The sequence below is a fragment of the Gadus chalcogrammus genome, chromosome 20 (assembly GCF_026213295.1).
Source record: "Gadus chalcogrammus isolate NIFS_2021 chromosome 20, NIFS_Gcha_1.0, whole genome shotgun sequence".
Lineage (NCBI taxonomy): Eukaryota > Metazoa > Chordata > Actinopteri > Gadiformes > Gadidae > Gadus > Gadus chalcogrammus.
This window is the reverse complement of record NC_079431.1, coordinates 15,813,651-15,830,878: the sequence shown is the minus strand read 5'-3', so window position 1 is coordinate 15,830,878 and position 17,228 is coordinate 15,813,651. Positions and strand designations below refer to the sequence as shown.

Below are 17,228 nucleotides of genomic sequence, written 5' to 3'. Positions count from 1 at the left end.
GAGTGAGTCGCAACACGTTGCTGCAGCAGTGAACTCTGTCAGTGGTACGGAGCGCACAGTCCCAGGATTAAAAAAGAAGTGGTCTGACATAAAGGTAGGCTACATATTTGTATGTAGGCCTACCAATAAATCGTTATGGTCCCTGAAGACCCTCTCTTCAGGGAATATTATGTTGTTGACACATGTTGGACAGATGCTTTATTCCATGTAATCGCGCCGTCAGTGGACAGGAGTGACGGGATTAAAGATAGAGAATTTTTCTATTCTAAGGAGATGTTTCTGGAGTTAATAATTGAGAAAGAACGCAGTTGACTTAAATTATTCTGATTACATAGATTTAACGCATACGGGTTGAAATTAAATGTATGAAGGGCGATGATAAAACCTAATCGTTCTTCTCAATCTACAATTCTTCTGTCTGCCCCTTTTTAACCATAAATGGTCAATGCAAATGACCTCATGAATTGGATCTGCATATAAAACAGACTCAGATGCAAGTAGGCCTACGGGATTGGGATCACCAACAACAAAAAACAGAGTGAGTGGCAACATTGCTGCAACAGTGAACTCTTGTCAGTTGCACGGAGCGCACAGTCCCAGAATTAAAAAAGATGTGGTCTGACATAGTTACATATTTTTATAGCCGACCAATAAATTGTTATGGTCCCTAAAGACCCTCTCCCTCCGAAGTGCCATATGGTGCAGCATTACCACGGTGCTCACCTCTGTATTTATAGGGTTACGGTAATAAGACTGACCGAGAACACCTTGGATAATCAGTTTGTAATCACCCACGTAAAATGTTCTTGAACATAAACCCTTTTTAATGCCTGATTTGTCATGAAAAGCATCAAGAGTAACGGACAACGATTGTGATGAGGAGTGTGGCTTGGTTTTCCACACTTGGGATTTGATTGACATTTGATTAGGCCTATGTGTTTACAGTGTCACATAAAAATATTATGTTATTGACACATGTTGGTGAGTGACGGGATTAAATATAGCGTTTTTTTTTTTTTTTCTATTCTAAGGAGATGTTTCTGGAGTTATAACTGTCTTAGAAATAACGCAGTTGACTTAAATTATTCTGATTACATAGATTTAACGCATGATACGGGTTGAAATTAAATTTATGAAGGGCGATGATAAAACATAATCGTTCTTCTCACTCTACAATTCTTCGGTCTGACTTCAGTTCACCACCACATCATCTGTGTCGCCAATTCTCCTTTTCCTCTAAACTATGCGTACGCATGGGTCAGAGTTTGCTTAGGGCTGCGCACATTTTCCCGTCAAGTTGGTTTTTTATAGATCACAACCTTGGCGTGGAAAGTCACGTACGCCAATTTCAGCCCCGTTATGTGCGTACCAACGTTTATAAATGAGACGACTTTACACGCAGGCAAACACGGCTTGGGTAACGCAAGAAAGCGCGTTACTATAGTTTAGTAAAGTAGTGCAGTTACCGATATTTTAAATGTAATGTGTTATTTACTACGTTACCCAAAAAAGTAATATTGTTACTTTAACGCATTACTTTGTAACGCGGTACTGTAACCCCCATTGACCCACATAAAGCTTGAGTAAGGAATTATTTTTGAAGATTTTTTGTCTTATTTGTTGCGATTCTCTTTAGAACCCACAATCCACAACATATCTAAAGCGATCTCAAGCCTGTATTAAACCACAATCATTTTCGGCCTACCTGTCCTAGGGTACCTGTGTGCACATATTCTTTTTTGGAGTAAAGTTTATTATTCAGTCTGGGCCCTAAAGGATGAAGGGTCAAGCTCTCCATGGCTTATAAACATGGTTTATAAACAGTTTGAGAATGGCTGACCATAGAGAACAAACACGTTTCAGGGCTACCGCCAGCTCTGTGTGAGCCCACTTGAGCTGCTGCTTACACCGACATGGTCACATTCCAAATGAGGGATAAAAAAGAGAAAAAAGGTAAAGAAAGAAAAAACCTTGAGATTGAAGCGGGCCTGTGTTCAGTGGTCTGACTTTAAGCCCGGCTTCAATGATCCAGAGTTTCATGCACACTGAGAAGACAAAAAGTGACTTTTTTTTGCATGGCTTATGGGAACGCGGGCCAGGCGCGGGTTTTCGCCGACCAGCATGGACTCGTGCCCCAGATTATACCATACTGGGAATCTGAGAGATTTTGAGAACACCACCGACAAAGTAGTAAATATGTCAATGATGCAATTGGTTTTGTGGTTCATTGAGACACACAAAGTACTCTCTCTCTCTCTCCCCCTCTTCTCCTTCCAGGCTGGTGGTCGTTCGACTTTACCTCGACATGCAACGGAGGAATTTGCATAAAATTCTCGTGTTGGCCCACAAGACAGGAAACAAGCGATCAATTAAATGCAGAAGAACGATTGCACAAGACCCTTTTACTTTCGAGAGAGAGAAATGCGCGTGTGACAGAGGGGTTAATTACATTACATCCAAGAAGTCCAATGTCTTCAACGAAGGAACTAGGGCTTGAGATAAGTGTGTGGAAAACTGATAAGAATTTATGTAAATGATCTAAAGGGACTTTTGGAACGGATCTATCGGATGTGAAACATAATGATATTGGATGATAAAAGCCTTATGGTACCAGGTATTGAGTCGGCCTGTGCCTGGATTAGTTCTCATTTAAGAATGGGAAGGAAATGATCTTCAGAGCAAACACATTTCATCAACTTTACTGCATGTAATATAATATGTTGATGTTCCGGTTCAGTCCCACACTTTAATTGTGACTTTGCTGATGCTGAACATAATTATGAACAATAAAATGTTTTAGGTCATCTATTTCATTTTATTTTAAACGTACACCAATCTATATCATAAAGACCAATTCAGTTCATGTCTATGTAAATGAAAATATGCAAAACTGAAATATTTGGGAACATTACTTGACTCCTCAGCCAAAGAGAGTTATTGGGAAATACAAATGATTGCGCTAATAGTTTCATGGTTAACAGTTGATACAAATAATTTAGAGAGCACAGATCACCATAGTACTGAGACAAATCAATGTCATTATCGTCATGTGCCTCATTTCAAAACAAATACATTTAGTATCGCCCCTATACTCCAAGCTGTTGGTATCCTGGTGTACAAAAGACCACGGCTATGGGATGAATCTCTGTTGAAGGGCGAGCCAATATGTTACGAAACATGACAAAAAAACTAACAAATTCTCCTCATCAGCAGAAAAGCTTAGGGGGGAATAAAATAAGGTTATGAAATGCGTCTTTACTTTTTTTTTTCTACCCGCCCAGACACCATCTGAGGGCTTTAGGGGTAAGTTGTCCATCAGCCTTGGAATGTCGGCCTGGGGAGCCCTTTGAAAACTGTAGTAGTGACACACTGCTGTACAAATACACGTGACTTGACAAAATGACACGAACGAACTATTAGAAATAATATTGGTGTGTTTTCTACACACTCAAGTCACTTCTTACTGTACTGGACAATTTCCACTCTTGCTGATGGATAGACGTAAGCTATGCTTGAAAGCTATGTACAAATATTGCAATATAATCACTAAGCAACTTATATAACCAGCTTTGACCCATGCAAGTTGACCTACATTGAACTACATGCTGTGTCAGACAAAATAGCCCACATTTCTCCAAAACTGTTAAGGCTTACTAGGTAAATTGCAGGATTTTAAATGTTGAAATGTGTTTAAAACTTTCAACGTTAATTTATCACATTTGAAAGTTTTAGTGAGTTTACATCTGTGTGTTTATATCAATATGAATGTGTGTATGTTCAGGTTTGCCTCTGTGTGTATGCCTAGACAAAGTTTCTGCACAGTCATGATTTGGTGACCACCCCTCTCAATTCCCTCTGCTGGACTCCGGGGAGAACTTGCCCCGTCGCGGCCCTCGTGCTGCAGCGTCTAGCTAGCGTCATACAGACTGGTCTTCCTCTTTCTCACTCTCCATTTCCCCCTCCGCTGGCGGTTTTCTGTTCCCACAGGGAGATATACTGGTGACGGTGCATTTTGGCCATAAGATCAGCTTGTTTTCCAGGTCCAAAACAGGAAATGGCCCAAAGCACATTCATGAGCTATGTGGAGCCTTGTTTGATGATCTGCTAGAGCGCATGCTTTCAATCGGTGAACAGGGAATCTAGAAAAGTGAAAAAAAATGACCGAACTTCTGCTACCATTTCGGACGCGTACATCTTAATTGCACTGGCTAGCGATTAGGGGTAGGCTGTGAATTCAGTTCTTCTAATGCAGCCATGGTAACAGGTAAACAAGGTAAAGGTGGTGGTGCTACCATGTTGTGGGTGAGGAAGTGGAGCTGGGGGCAGTTGAGCCGCTGGCTGCTGCCCTCTCAGCCGTCCGGATTGTCCTCACAGGGGGTCGACAATGGCCCGTGTCACCCTGCACCATGCACAGCACCCCCTGGGAGAGGAAAGGCCATGCCTAACTACTCTCCGCTATGTCAGCCACATATCTCCCATCAATAACTAAAGTACCTTTATATCTAATCTGGTGCTATGTTTGCTATGCGTGCTGTGTGTATTGCTGGACAGTGGAGTGCAGTAGGAGTTCTACAACAGGGGAACCTGGATCAGTTTGAGGGGGTGAAGGCGGCTCTGGGCTCCCGGGGCGACTGGCCGGCTTTCCTGGCGCAGAAGAGAGCCATGGTGCTGGAGGTCCACCTTAAGCTGTGTGTGTGGTCATCAGCCAGCTAGCAGACTGATGTCCAGGAGGCTGCTTCCCTCTGCTGTAGAGAGCCAGAGGAGGAAGAGGAACCAGGGAGGAAGAGGAACCAGGGAGGAGGAGAACCCAGGGAGGAAGAGGGACCAGGGAGAAGGAACCAGGGAGGAGGAGAACCCAGGAAGGAAGAGGAACCAGGGAGAAGGAACCAGGGAGGAGGAGAACCCAGGGAGGAAGAGGAACCAGGGAGGAGGAGAACCCAGGGAGGAAGAGGAACCCGGGAGGAGGAGAACCCAGGGAGGAAGAGGAACCCGGGAGAAGGAACCAGGGAGGAGGAGAACCCAGGGAGGTGGAACCAGGGAGGAGGAGGAGCCAGGGAGGAAGAGAACCCAGGGAGGAAGAGGAACCAGGGAGAAGGAACCAGGGAGGAGGAGAACCCAGGGAGGAAGAGGAACCAGGGAGGAGGTGAACCCAGGGAGGAGGAGGAACCAGGGAGGAAGAGGAACCAGGGAGGAGGAACCAGCAATGGAAATATGTTTTATAAAAAAAATGAAGCACAATAGATCTAGTTAAACCGCTCCAACAAGACTGCAATTGGACAACACCATGTGAACGAATGAGGCTCGTCTCACTCTCATTAAAACACACAAATCACAGTGACTTCAAAAGCTGATGCAAACTTTGATGGAGTACACACACACACACACACACACACACACACACACACACACACACACACACACACACACACAACATAATACAGTCCTGCGTGTACAGGCTACCCACGCCTCACACGCATATTTCCTCTGATTCAAGCAATGTTGGGTCTTCTGCTATGTCGGGCCAAGGCAGGGAAACATCCACATCCACCATGTGTCCATGGTCGGAGGCCCACTCAGAGGCCCGTAGCAAAGGCACCTATAGGGGGCAGGGTTGCCACGAGGTGCATGGGGAAGCTGTCACAACAACAGTGGATAACCACTGCATGTTTAAAGTTCTCTGCCTCGCTAGATTACAGGCCAGGCCGGGGCCCACGTGGGTTCCTTTTCGCGTCCAAACAAAGCAGAAAATAGGGCCTTCATGTTTGTAATGGCTCCATTAACGCTTATTCTGAGCTCTCCGCACTGCCTCAGAGGAGTGACTGGCCTTGGTTTCGATGAATAACCCTTGCACAACACACGTTCATCTTGTGAAAGAGGTTCCTTGAGGGACCGTTAAGTGTGCTAACATACGATTCCTAATACTCCTTCCTTTCCCTTTTATGCCGTGATGAAAAATAGTCAGTTACCACAAGCAGAATGTATCACTAATGTATGCATATTTGAAAAAAAAAATGAATGTGCCTTGTCTTGTTTTTTGTTGGGTCTTTTGTATTGTATTTGAAAAAACACAATACAAATAGTTGTAAAAAAATAAATAAAATGTTTACTAACTTTATGATTTCTCTAGCCACTCTGTCCAATCGTGCAACACGTGGCGTATTTTTTTAACCTTATATATATACATTTTTTTTTGAGCATCTCTTTTAGAAGCCGCTCTTGAAAAAGCCTTCGCTTTATGCCTAGGATTGATGCAAACGTATTATACACATGAGTGATAAAACGCACAGTCATGTTGAGTCCTTCTGAAAATACCACTTCCTACTCCTATGGAGAAGAGCTGCTGCACTCGAGGCATATTCTCTTCATGTCTGCAGAGTGATGTGGTGAATATCACTCAAGGAGAACAGAAACTAGTGAGCTTGTCGTTAACTCTGTGTCAAGTTGGAGAGGGGGGGAAGGATGGGAGGGGGGGGGTTGAAAGTGTCAGCATAATGCACCCAAGTTCGACCGGCAAGCAGAACATTCTCTGCTTCTTTTTTTTTCAGAATGGCTATCCCCCTCCCTCCCTTGCTCCCCTCTCCGTCTGTACTCTGAAAGTAGGAGACCACTTTGGTTTTGCGCCAAGGAGGTCATAGGTCAATTACTGCTCAAAGATATTCAGTGAACGATGAAGCAACTGCCTTCCACACAGCAGACAGTAAACAGCTGGTTGCTTTAGCTTGTCATCGTGTGTTTGTGTGTGTGTGTGTGTGTGTGTGTGTGTGTGTGTGTGTGTGTGTGTGTGTGTGTGTGTGTGTGTGTGTGTGTGTGTGTGTATGTGTGTGTGTGTGTGTGTGTGTGTGTGTGTGTGTGTGTGTGTGTGTGTGTGCGTGCGTGCGTGCGTGTGTGTGTGTGTGTGCATGCATGCATGCATGCGTGAGTTTGTGCGTGTGTGTGGGTGTGTGTTTGAGGAGGGGGTGTATTAACAGCTCTGGTCTGTTCTTGCGACTTCAATCTGATACTAAAGGGCTTCACTTATGAAGGTACAGTGGTTTTGGGAGTCAATTGCAGGTGGGAGACCCCATGTTTTCACAGCTGCAGAGGGCTACCAGACATTGCCACAGCTCATTACTAGGAAAAAGCTAAGTCAGTAGATTTGGTGATAGAACTGCATTTTTGTCCAAACCAAATCCTAGAGTGAATTCAGATACTTGCCCCTGGAGAGCAGAGGGTTTAGAAGCGTATTGCTGCATGCTGGCATTTTGAAGTTTAAGAATTGAACCCAATAGCTTTTGGCTGGGGATCAAACACCCGTATCACTTTAACTGACTATCCTGCCCCTGTTATTAAAAACCCTTAAGAACCCCAGTTCAAGGTGCTAATAAAATAATCTTCTGTTCTTTGTTTAAAATGTTATTCAGAGTGTGTGTATATTTGGTGCAACAACAGTGAGTGAGCATGCAAATGAGTGAGTAAGTGAGTGTGATGTATGTCTCTGTGTTTGCAAGTGTATGGGTGTGTGGTCTTACTGGATAGCCCCTGGTGGTTAAGACGGAGAGAGTGAATATTAGACAGACAGATAGAGACGACGGATAAAGAAATGCGACAGACAGAGACAGAGAAAAGGAGAGAATGAAACAGCAAGAAACAGAAAAACAACAAGCTGGGAAATATTCCTCTGCTTCGTCTTAAACCCCATGGAGACGTCATGGCACATTATCACACCCGTATTGAGGGCACATATAAATCTGAGTAACAAACACCAGCAAAAAAAGTCAACTTGTGCCTTGAACATTTTAGGTCCAAATAAAACAAAGAATAGTAAATAGGTTAGGACCAAATAGGTTGGGCCAATGCAGTACATACACAGTATAGATAAAAATACAAGGTAATGTAGAATTCTACATTGATTAGACTTAGTTAAGTACTAACCTAGACTACTTAGACTAAGTTATTCTGTGTAGGTGTTGAAGTTATGTAATGTGTTAACCCAGTGAAGTGTAATGATATATATATATATACAATATATATAAAATGAGGTGGTCTGCAACATACTTAAGCATGTTATTAAATGCATTCTGCTTTAAATATACATTCAAGAAAATACATGTTAAAAAGTGCAAGACGTTGAGGAAAGTAGATGGAGGTAACATCAAAAGGAAGCGCTGATTCATCGGCATGGGAACCGTAGAACTCTGCCAAGTAATTTCCCCTTAAACCAAAGCCTTTTTGTATAAAACCAACCCCTCCATGACTGTAATGGGCTGCTGATTTGCAAACATCAACAAAGCCCTTTGAGACCATAACTGTGATTAATTCCTATTCACATTCAAAGACATTAACTCAATGTCTGTTGGTCTGCGCAGGAACAACTCAGAAAAGCAACAAAAAACTTTTAGAGAGATAAGAGCTAAATTGATCCAGCTCGGGCCCGACACGACACCCACAGCTGAAACCCAAGGTGTGGAAACCTCAAGGTTCTCCGAAACCAAAGTCCTTACCATGGTTCAAAACATCAAACTCTACTTTTCAGAACCAGACTTAATTAACCCAAATCCAAAGCCCTGGTGTTGGCTCTGGCTGGGACCAGACGGCTGACCGGCGATGGGGTCGGACTGGGTCTGGCTGGGTCCGCTGCCACACTTTGAAGTGTCTGTCCAGGCTGAACGGGACCAACGGAGGTGGTCGGGCCGGTGCGGCTGGAGCACATCTCGCTAATCAGGGCGTCATGGGGGGCCGCGATGGTGGTGGTCAGCAAAAGCTGAACTGGGCATGACCCAAGGTTGTAAGAACCTGTTGAACCAGAGTGAAAAACTGGTTTAAACTCGAGCAGAAGACCTACAACCTGGAAAGAGAAGTGTTTCTCATGTGACAGGGGCGCACATTCACACATACACACATACACGCACACACACACACACACACACACACACACACACACACACACACACACACACACACACGCACACACACACACAAACACCCTCACACACACCCTCACAAACACCCTCACACACACACACACACACACACACACACACACACACACACACACACACACACACACACACACACACACACACACACAAACAAATCAAATCTTGTTCATGTCCTTAAAATATGAATGGAAATAATTATCAATAGGTGAATCAATAATTTTAAATTGGCAGATTATGAGGCTATAGTCTCTAATATTTTAGCAATTTGATACAGCTATTTTCTCTTCTGTTTTTGTAGGCCTATTCTGACTTATTTGGACCCGACCTTGTTTGTTTTTTTAATTATATTTTATTTTAGATTCCACCTCAGCCTAACCGAACGTATCCGCCAGCACCATTGCAAAAGACAGAAACTAGACTGTCGATATCATAGACATCTTATATGATAGACGGAGCATCGAATACTACCGCCTACTGGCGCTGACGAGACGCGGGGCCGCCATCTTGGAGTGGTCATCCGCTCCACTCAGTGTAATCCGTTTGGCTGGAGCAATGAACTGTCAGCGCATTTAATTAATCATACCTCACTGAATACCACTGATTTTCATGCGGTTTCTTGTCATACGTGTAGCTATGATAAAGGCCACATGGTTTGGCGTGTTTTATTATTCAATACTAATTATACCAATAGTACGGTAATGTTAAATCTTGCTTGTGAAAAGTAATCCCCCGATTCCTATTATGGATTGTCCGCCGATTTGAGCAGGAATACGCTGAACAACAGCCCGGCATCCTGTTTCTGCTGCTGTTGCTGCTCCCGGTTGACCACTCCAAGATGGCGGCCGTATTTCTCGCGTCCCAGCCATAGACAAAGATGTCTATGGTCCCAGCAGCCAATGCTCCGTCTATCTATAAGATGTATATGGTCTATATGCCTATGTGTGAGTGTGCTGCCACCTACAGGGCAGCATGCTTCCGTGCAGGCGCTTGGATTTAACGACCAGTGGAGATCCGTGCTGTCGTGTCTTCTGAGCGGAGAGGAGGCTGATGGTGGAGACGGTGGTGCTTATGTCTACAGCTGCTTGTGTCGCTGCAGGGGGTAGAACTGCAGCTGGCTTCTAGTTTTCTCCGGGTTCCGGTTGAGCAGCAGGGCCTAAGTGGGGGTCCACCATCACACGGTCAAACAGACCGTCGTGGTATCCAAAGCAACCTCATTATATTCACGTACCGCTGTGCATGTAAACACTGTCCTGTAGATCCGACTGGCTGCTGCTCACAGGATTAATGATCAACTCAGTCCCGGTTAGCGATAATGTTTAGGTATATGAATGTAGTTTACCAGTATGGACCACTGAAGTGATTTATTTGCAGGCCAGAGCCGTCAGAATTAGGCCCTGGTGCATTTAAATGTTGTTGCTTTACCGCACAAATATAAATCTTTTGTGTGCAGTGCAGGCCATTACAATCATGTTCCTTGTAAAATAAACGTTACTTGTAAATTATCACCTATAGTTTTATAGACTAAATAACGTATTTATCCAAAAAATACACCTATTATTTGCTTTTATGAATTGTATTTATCCACAGCGTCCAATGTAAGACACCTGTTCCTCTACAGTTGTCAGTTGTCAAACATACAAAGAATAAAATAGATCAGTGTTTAGTCAAAGGACTTCTGGTTGTCGCCCAAGTGGGTAAGTTGCTTCCTTTGTTCTTTATATAAAAAATGTATGATGATGAGCATTATACATTATTGTTGTTGTCATAGCGATTAAATGTCATAGTTACTGAAAGACAGTTTTGTAGAATACATCTTGTGATGCACCTGGACACATGTTCAGTGTTGTGTCTTGGGGTCATTAGGTGCTTTGTTTCTTGCAACGGACGCCCTCACACAGGTGACCCAGCAAGAATTGATAAAGTCTAAGCTTGTGTCCAGGTAGCGCTACCTCTACCATGACTACCCTCTCCTGATCCACCGCCACCTTAAGGCAACTTCAGCTGCCTCATTGACAAGTTTTTTGTGGCCCTTCAATTGCTTGCTTTTGTGATTCCCAGAATGGTGACTGCCCTACAGGAGGGCTGGCCAGCAAGCCCTCTGCTCTCTACTTCGATCGGCTCACCGCTCGCCACCCATTCGAGCGGCACCGCTCCCCCAGCTCGACGTACTTCCAAGAGAATGACCTGCTTTGAGGCTTCCAAGAGCCTCACCTCGTCCGGCCTCAGTGCGGTGACAGTCTTCTGCTGTTGATAGCAGACTGGAGGACGAGGTCCTGGAAGTTGCTGTTGGCTTCTGAACAGCTCTGATGTAAGCGAGAGTTTCTTCGCTGGGCGGACGCGCTTGCAGTGGTGGACTCCGCTGCAGAGGATGTCGGCAATGACCTCGAGGACTTGGTCATGACGCCAACAGTATGGCTCCTCCCAAAGGGCTTTCGAGCTCAGGATATGCTCCAGTGTTTGGCACCGAGTGCATGCTGGGGACTCGACCTTCCCTCAGATGTGTCATACAGAGTCTAGAATCTATCTAGATCAAGAACTTGATGCGGTGGGGCTCTGCTTTCCAAAGCGCGGGCCATGACACATTTCTCTCCGCCGCTTGCTCCCATCTTGTTCAGGCTTACCGCATTACAACTATCTGGCTGGCTGGCTCCTCACTGACTCGCACCTCCTCCTGGATCATGGCCCTCCTGTCCTTCCCCTTCGCCTTGTCGTAGCCTGGTTTTGTGCTTCTACCAAGGCCAGCCCGTCCGCACGTCATTAACTTGCCTACCAGTGTCTAAGCAGAGACTCTGCGATCCTCGACGATCTCTGCCACTTCCACACTTATATTTAAATGTAAATATAGGGCATTTAGCAGACGCGTTTATCCAAAGCGACTTACAATGATTCATCCACATTCTGGCCTGTTGTGACCGGGATGCCAACCTAGGGGAGCATTGGGTTGCTCAACTCCCGATATTGCAAGACCTCCCTTTTTTTTGCTCACCATGTTTACTTTGGGGATGTTGGGATACATTGAATAAAACATTTTCTTTGATGACTTCCCTTGGATAGTAGGCCTACACCAGATTGCCTTGCAGCGGAAGGGTTTCCTCAGAGAGTATCCCAGACCGGAGCTACCTCTCCCCCGGCTTCTTGCGGCCGACCCCCAGCAGAACCAGCTCTGTGGCCCCCCTGCTGGCTCAGCTGAATGCATCTCTCCAGATGCACCCCGACAGCAGGGCACTCCAATAGTATCCAGCTCAGAGCGTCTGGGCCAGCAGTACTTCCCTTCCGATGCCTTGCTCCAGAGATGACTCACCTGTCATAGACCCTAACATCTGGGAGACTAGATTAGATAAAGAGATACACTGCAATAAAAGTTGGGGTAATTTGGCTAAATGTCTTCCATAACTAAAATGTATATTACTGCATTGATTGAAGTTAATAAATACACACTTGGTTTTAAATAAAGTTATGTGCAGAACACGTTGTATATATGCAATACAAAAAAAATCCAACTCTCCTTTGTTGTGGTTATGACAGATTCAGAACTGCTTGTACAGTCCTGGAATAGCCTTCCTTATGTGTGTACTTGTAAAATGTATACATCTTAGAAGCACATTAGTAAAATATTATAAATTGTGTGTGTGTGTGTGTGTGTGTGTGTGTGTGTGTGTGTGCGTGTGCGTGTGTGTGGCACACTAGCAGTAACAGCTCTCTCACTAACGGCTCTGCTCCCACGTGTTTTTCTGAACTGTTGTTTCTTTGGTTACCTGTTCAGTCTCTCATGTGTTGGCAGCGATGGTCCAAGCTAACCAACAGGGGTCACCACTAACACAGCCGATCGACCAGTCCTAGGCTACCGCCATACGTCTCTCAGTAAGATAAACCATTATCCACATCCTCATCCTTTGTTGACCGAAGTGTTGAAATTGTTCCTGTTAAAATTGATTGCTTGGCTCAAGATAATATAAGACATATATTACAGAGCACTATGTCACTTTTTATACTACAGCTATTTATTCCATTAAAATCCATCCAAGGAAGCAAATTCATCTAATTTGTTCTAATGTTCAGCATTCAATGGAGGCAGGTAAAGCCAGGTTGATAGGTTATGTGTAAAGTCTGTGCACATGATGAGTCATCTTGTGAGACGTTGACCTTACCTTCAACTGTCTTTCTTTGAAAAAACCCTCAAACCGAGTTTACTTGGAAATGTGTGGAGGTGCCTTCAGCTGTTTTTTAACCCATAGGTGGCAGCAAACTCCCAGAAGTTACCGTATTTAGGGAGTCTCTCAAGACTAAAAATAAAGAATTGTGCAAGGAGAAACAATTTTATGCATTTTTAATAGCTTGAATTCAAACAGTGAAACAAATAGATTTTTGACATGTAGAATAAAGACATAGCCCATATTCATGATTGATTATGAATTCATTAATAATTTCTTTCTAAAATTGTAATCATACTTTAACCTTTGTTTGCTTAAATATGTCTACTATGTGTGGCACACAGTGTGCACATTCATTTACTATCGCACTCCTTACAGACTCTGGAAGGCTGGCTTCCTCTCCTGTGTTCCTTCCCAGTTTTTCTTCTCTTGGGGTTTGGGGATCCCTTTAGCGGGCTCCAAGATAGAGGGGTGTCGTATAACCTTTGAAGCCCTTTGAGACTGAAGCGGTGGCTTGTCTTGACCATCATCCAGGATCCCTCTATTATTGACCACATGTGAGGAGCTACTTGGCCCTGAGCCGCTCCCTCTCCTTGGGCAGCTGGTCGGCCAGCCATTCCATGGTGCGTGTGCGGGCCTCCTCCCAGGTGTACCTGGGGGCGTATCCTAGGTCTCTCTTGGCCTTCTGGTAGCCGAAGCTGAACGGCGTGTTGAGCATCACCAGCAGCTGCCGGTTGAGGGGCGGGGCGATGTGCTTAAAGGGCTGCAGACAGAACCTCAGCACCTCCAGCAGGAAGCAAAATACATGCAGCAGCCACAACGGCTGCATGTGCTTCTCCTGGATGCGGAAGCCAAGCGGCGCCATCACCGCGTGGTTGAAGTCGCTGTAGCTGACGGGGGGCGTGTCATCGGAGACGTAGTAGACGTTGCCCGCAGCGACGGCGCGCCGGTCCACATCGCGGAGGCTGCGCGCCGCCTGGAGGTGGGCGAGCGCGGCGTTGCCCACGTACACGGGGTTGACCCGGGCCTCGCGCGCCGAGGTGCGGTACAGCACGTCGCGGTTGGCGATGCCGTCGGCCATGTGGCCCAGCAAGAAGCGGCAGCCCTCGCCGTAGATGTACATGGGCCGGAGTGCGACGGTGGCCAGGCGGCCGCCGTTCTGCAGACGCTCGCCGTTGGCCTCCAGGCTCCGGCGCTCCGCCTCCTTCTTGGTCCGGCTGTAGGCGAACTTGAGGGTGGAGGCGTCGGCCGTGTCTTCGTCGCCGTTGACGACGGGGTCCCCGGCGGGGTTGGGTCCCGCCACCTCGATGCTACTGGTGTAGACGAAGGAGACAACGTTCTCCCGTACGCACGCCTCCAACAGGAGCTGGGTGCCTAGGAACACATCATCGATTATTATCTCTTGGTTATTGATTATTTATTGGTTATTACCTATATATTTTTGTTATTACCTATTGGTTATCTTTTGGTTATATTATCCTTTGGAGGGGGGGGGGGGGGGGGGGGGGGCATTTGCTCATCGCGTGACCTAAATACAACTCCAAGTGGGCACTGGCGCAGTGTGAGCCTCCTACCACTAGGGGTGCCCCCATACCGCGGCCAAAAGTAAATACAAATAAAAATAGTAATTGAACACCGGTCCTCGCGGGGTCCAAAAGTCAGCCTGCCCTACAGGGAATTGTCCCGGTCCTCCCGATTAGCCACTCCGGGACTGAAAAGGGCCCATTGCTATCATTTCTTTGACACTGGAAGTCATTGTGGGCCCCTGTCAGAAATGGAATGGAATCCAGTTCTGTATTGCGTCAGTTATCTGCGACTATCAGGCCCAAAGAAAGCCTTGAGCGGTTGATACGCTGCAGTACCTTTTACGTTGACGGTGTACAGCTCGCTGTAGTCCAACGCCCCGATGACATCGATGAGCGATGCAATGTGGAAGACCACGGACACGCCCCGGCACGCCCGGCACAGGAAGTCACTGTCCCTGATGTCCCCCTCGAGCACACTTAGTCGGGTCTCACCCCGGGCCTCTGGGGACAACAATACGCCAACAACCAAACAACAAATTTAAAAAACATGCTTATTGCCTAATTCTTTCCTCTGATTTAACTAAGATTTATTGACAATTCAAGCAAGAAAGTTTCAGCCATCAGGACGAATTTACTAGGTGTATGGATTTGGACTAGACAACATAAAAAAACACCTTGTACTTCCTTTCATTGGTTTAACATCCTTATGTAGACAAGATATTTAAGGAATTAGCTCACCAGCATCTATGTCTCTTTCCTGTTCACATCTAATTTGAAATGCCATAGGTCTTTCCTCCATCTAGACCTATGGCTATGAGCTGGTTTCCAATTCACATTCAATTAAAAAAATGTCTTACCCTCCAGAGACTGTAGGAGTTGAGGCTGGATGTGCTGGTCCAGCAGACGGATCTCCGCTAGCTTCTCCTCCTCCAGCAGCAGCTTGACCAGCCTCCGTCCCAAAAACCCAACCGCCCCAGTCACCAGACACACGTCCCCACTCAGAGACATCCCTGGCCCGCACGTGCTCAGTATGACCCTGGACGAGTGTACCCACAAACGTAGTGTTTGCGAACCATGCACCTGGAATCAGAACCCTGGCTGTGGTCCCCCTCTTTCCTTGTCTCCCTGATCTCCTTTTGTCTCCTCGTCGGTCGTCCAGCCTTTGCAGCTCAGTGTATCTTTCCCAGGACTGACAGCTTGGCGATGGGTGAAAGGGTTCCTCTGTCTCTGTACCGCTGCTTGGATCCCTCCTGCTGCTGCTAAACAAGCCAAGGAGTGCTTCTGGGACCTCTGTCCGCTCCCGTTGTGGCCTTGTCCTTTTATTCATCTCTGTCCCAGAGTGAGGATGGAGGACAGTCCCTCTGTCCCCCTGTGGTGGAGGAATTTGTTGCAGTCTAGAGCCAAACACTCTCAGCGCACCGCTTGTGTATGTTTTGTATCTACCAAGGACATCCCGGGCCAGATACGTTGTCTGGGTGTACAGATCATTCAGACAATGGGCTCATTAGAAGGATATCAATGACATATGGGAGAGACTGTCAACTTTAACTTTATTAAAGCTTTCAGTAAATCTCTACTGAGAAAGCAAGTCCAGTGATGACTATGTTTACAATTAAGCAGATGCAGATACTTTTCAGATAAATGCCTTATTGGGCATTAAACTTGTGAAATTGACATCTGATATTCAATAACAAGAACATTTGAAGCTTTTCAGAAATGCAAGCTTCATAAAAAAGTGCTAAACTACATTGTTTCTGTTAAAGGCTGTAAAGAACAGTTTCAAGGTGATGGGTTATCTGACAGAGAACAAGGTTTCCCTCCTTCTAGTGATTAAAAGCAAGCATCATGGCTAGTCAAATAGTGATTAATAGTAGGAGGGGTTGTTCAAATGTGTAGTGGAGTCTAGTTTAATTTACTAATACAATACAAACCCTTCCAAAATAATGTAAAGTGTACAATACAGGAGTATCACTGGCACTGGTTCAGTATGGCTGTGTTGATGGTGACTTCTGCCACAAGACAGTATGGGATCCAAGGACGTGTTTTCGGTCGGATCCCTGCTTTGTTTGTAGACCTTGGCCTAGCAGACGTCCGTATCTCGCCTCTCCTCCTCTTATCACCCCACTGAAGGATGAGGAACCAAGGCCACAGCAACATCATTATCTTACATCAGCGGCTGGTCTAGTGATGTAAGTCAGGCTGGTTGATTTGCAATACAGGGGAGGTTGGGGGGAGTGGCCATGTCTGCAAGTATGCTAGACAATTTAAGCAATGGGCCTGATACAGAAGTCAGGGAAATGGTGGCAGTATAAGACTTAATATGCATGGTAATAAATGCGTCTGATGGTGCAAGGGGGAATCAGATGAAAGTGTTTGGAATTAATTAGGAATAAAGTAAAGAAGGTTGTAAAACTTTTGTTATTTGGATACATTTTTCCACGGCACATTATGATGATGAAATGTTTAACAAGATAGATAGGTAGATCTGCTGTTTAATGTAATGCAACTTTTATTAATATCTCTACATTATCAACCGGACAACTGTTAGAAAGAATAAACAAATCAATGCTTCTAACTACACTTACAGTTAAGCTATGACTTACATTAAGCTGAAACAAATACCCTTGCTTATT

At 45.4% G+C, this 17,228-nt stretch overlaps 1 protein-coding gene across 1 annotated transcript; it reads right to left on the bottom strand.

The window, feature by feature from the left end:
• Positions 1 to 13,238: 13,238 nt before the first annotated feature.
• hsd3b1 (hydroxy-delta-5-steroid dehydrogenase, 3 beta- and steroid delta-isomerase 1) lies at positions 13,239 to 16,039 on the bottom strand. The gene is made up of 3 exons (XM_056579999.1): positions 15,453 to 16,039; positions 14,932 to 15,096; positions 13,239 to 14,443 (listed from the first exon to the last, which is right to left on the bottom strand). Exons 1-3 carry the CDS (start codon positions 15,601 to 15,603, stop codon positions 13,635 to 13,637), a joined length of 1,125 nt encoding a protein of 374 aa, XP_056435974.1. The 5' UTR covers positions 15,604 to 16,039; the 3' UTR covers positions 13,239 to 13,634.
• Between the last annotated feature and the right edge of the window lie 1,189 nt (positions 16,040 to 17,228).

Coding starts and splice junctions, on each gene's coding strand:
- hsd3b1 (XM_056579999.1), bottom strand. CDS start 15,603: ATGTCTCTGAGTGGGGACGTGTGTCTGGTGACTGGGGCGGTTGGGTTT. Junction 15,097..15,452: donor ACTCCTACAGTCTCTGGAGG/GTAAGACATTTT, acceptor TGTTGTCCCCAG/AGGCCCGGGGTGAGACCCGA. Junction 14,444..14,931: donor GTACACCGTCAACGTAAAAG/GTACTGCAGCGT, acceptor ATGTGTTCCTAG/GCACCCAGCTCCTGTTGGAG.